General features: G+C 52.5%; 1 protein-coding gene across 1 annotated transcript in view; it reads left to right on the forward strand.

The window, feature by feature from the left end:
* The window catches only part of Gsx2 (GS homeobox 2), a 4,337-nt gene extending 3,095 nt beyond the window's left edge, over positions 1 to 1,242 (forward strand). The window contains exons 2-3 of the mRNA XM_010640295.2: positions 8 to 100; positions 778 to 1,242. Of these exons, the coding sequence (XP_010638597.1) occupies positions 8 to 100; positions 778 to 1,118 (434 nt within the window). The 3' untranslated portion in view covers positions 1,119 to 1,242. The remainder of the gene's footprint in view (positions 1 to 7; positions 101 to 777) is intronic.
* The last annotated feature ends 559 nt before the right edge of the window (positions 1,243 to 1,801 follow it).

Here is a 1,801-nt window from a genome sequence, read left to right on the forward strand (position 1 = left end):
TCCGCAGCTGCCTTGGGGCACCCGCAGCACCACGCACCTGTTTGCGCTGCCACCACCTACAACGTGGCGGATCCGCGGAGATTCCACTGCCTCGCCATGGGTAGGGCGGGGTGTCGGGCACCTGCGCTTCGACTTTCGCTCACTTAGGAGCAAACTTTCCGCTCCCAGGGGAGGAAGTGGGAGCACCGAGCGGGGTGGGGAGGGGTGGAGGGAGGAGGGGCTTTCAGTGTGGCCGTGGAACCCTCCCCTAGAAGTCCCACGAAGCGGGAAGGTGGCTCGCCAACCTGTCCGCGCAGCCGGATGCGCTTCGCTCTGGGTCTACCGCGCACTACCGGTGGATTGGGGTCGGCTAACGGGACTGCGGAGTAAATTTAGGTTAAAAACTACCTCAGGTTTGAGGTGCGTGTGTTTGAACTTAAGTGAGACATCCCGCGTCCAGGCTGGCTAAAGCGCTCTGGTGCTTTTGGCTGAGGCTGCCAACCTCTCGGTTGGGCTTGAGGGAGCCTATGAGAGGAGTTCAAGCTCGTAGTCCCCTTTACGGCTCTAACTTCGCGTCCTGCGCATCAAGGGCAAGAACTTGCTCTGGGCTTATCTTTCCCTCCTGGGTGAGCAAAGACTTGCCTTGAGATAGGAAAGCGTGAGAATGGACACAGGTGTTCGGCTGGGCTGGGACCTTGAGTTGCGTCCTTCTCAGGGAATGGTGGTGGGGTGGGAGTCCCTCGCCAGAGCCTGACCCCTCTCCTCTCTCTCTCTCCCACCCCCCCCTCCGGTCCGCAGGAGGTTCCGACAGCAGCCAGGTGCCCAATGGCAAGAGAATGAGAACAGCGTTCACCAGCACACAGCTCCTGGAGCTGGAGCGGGAGTTCTCTTCCAACATGTACCTGTCTCGTCTCCGGAGGATCGAAATAGCTACCTACCTGAACCTGTCGGAGAAGCAGGTGAAAATCTGGTTTCAGAACCGCCGGGTGAAGCACAAAAAAGAGGGGAAAGGCACACAGAGGAACAGTCACGCGGGCTGCAAGTGCGTGGGTAGCCAGGCGCACTATGCGCGCTCAGAGGACGAGGACTCCCTGTCGCCGGCATCCGCTAACGAGGACAAGGAGATTTCCCCCTTATGAGGGGTCCGCCCCCTCAAACCACACACAAGCCAACACTGGTACACCTAGAGGCCAAAAGTCTCTCCCGTCGCCTTCTTGGCACCAGCGGAAGGAGTCTGACAAGCCGTCCTTGGGAATTCAGAGCTGGCCCTAATTCACGTCTCCTTCTTGACCTTTTTATTTGGGGCTCCATTTGGACTCATAGATCTTTTTTTAAAAAATGTAAATAATCTAGACTCCAACTCAGTCTTATATAACAGAGCAAAACAGGGTTGTTTTAAGTTTAACACTGTATGGGGTTTTTGAAAGCACATGTTATTTCTTCACCCCTGTTGTTCAGAACTTGATGACAGCAGGGGGTCTCTTGGGGGGGGTTGTTGTTATTTTGAAGTGAAAGCACTGAATTTGCAAACAATTTAGAAAATTAGACCCTGTAGGTCTTGCTTTTGGAAAATTTGCCTGGGGAGCATTTAAAATCCAAGTCGCTGGAAGTCCCTTTGTATATGAATAGTTTTATATAAAATTTATATTTATATTTATTTAAATAAATACAACAAAAATCAGGATTTTAAATTTGTGGTGTTTGTTCTCCCTGTGTTTTCCTTCCTGTCACACCTAGAGAAAGGCATTGGCAAGGAGAAAAATACCTGAGGCCTTAGAGGAAAGTGGTAACTATGACTTGGGAATGTGGGTTTCTTGGCTGA

Source organism: Fukomys damarensis, unplaced genomic scaffold (genome assembly GCF_012274545.1).
Source record: "Fukomys damarensis isolate Sample0158 unplaced genomic scaffold, DMR_v1.0_HiC HiC_scaffold_35, whole genome shotgun sequence".
Lineage (NCBI taxonomy): Eukaryota > Metazoa > Chordata > Mammalia > Rodentia > Bathyergidae > Fukomys > Fukomys damarensis.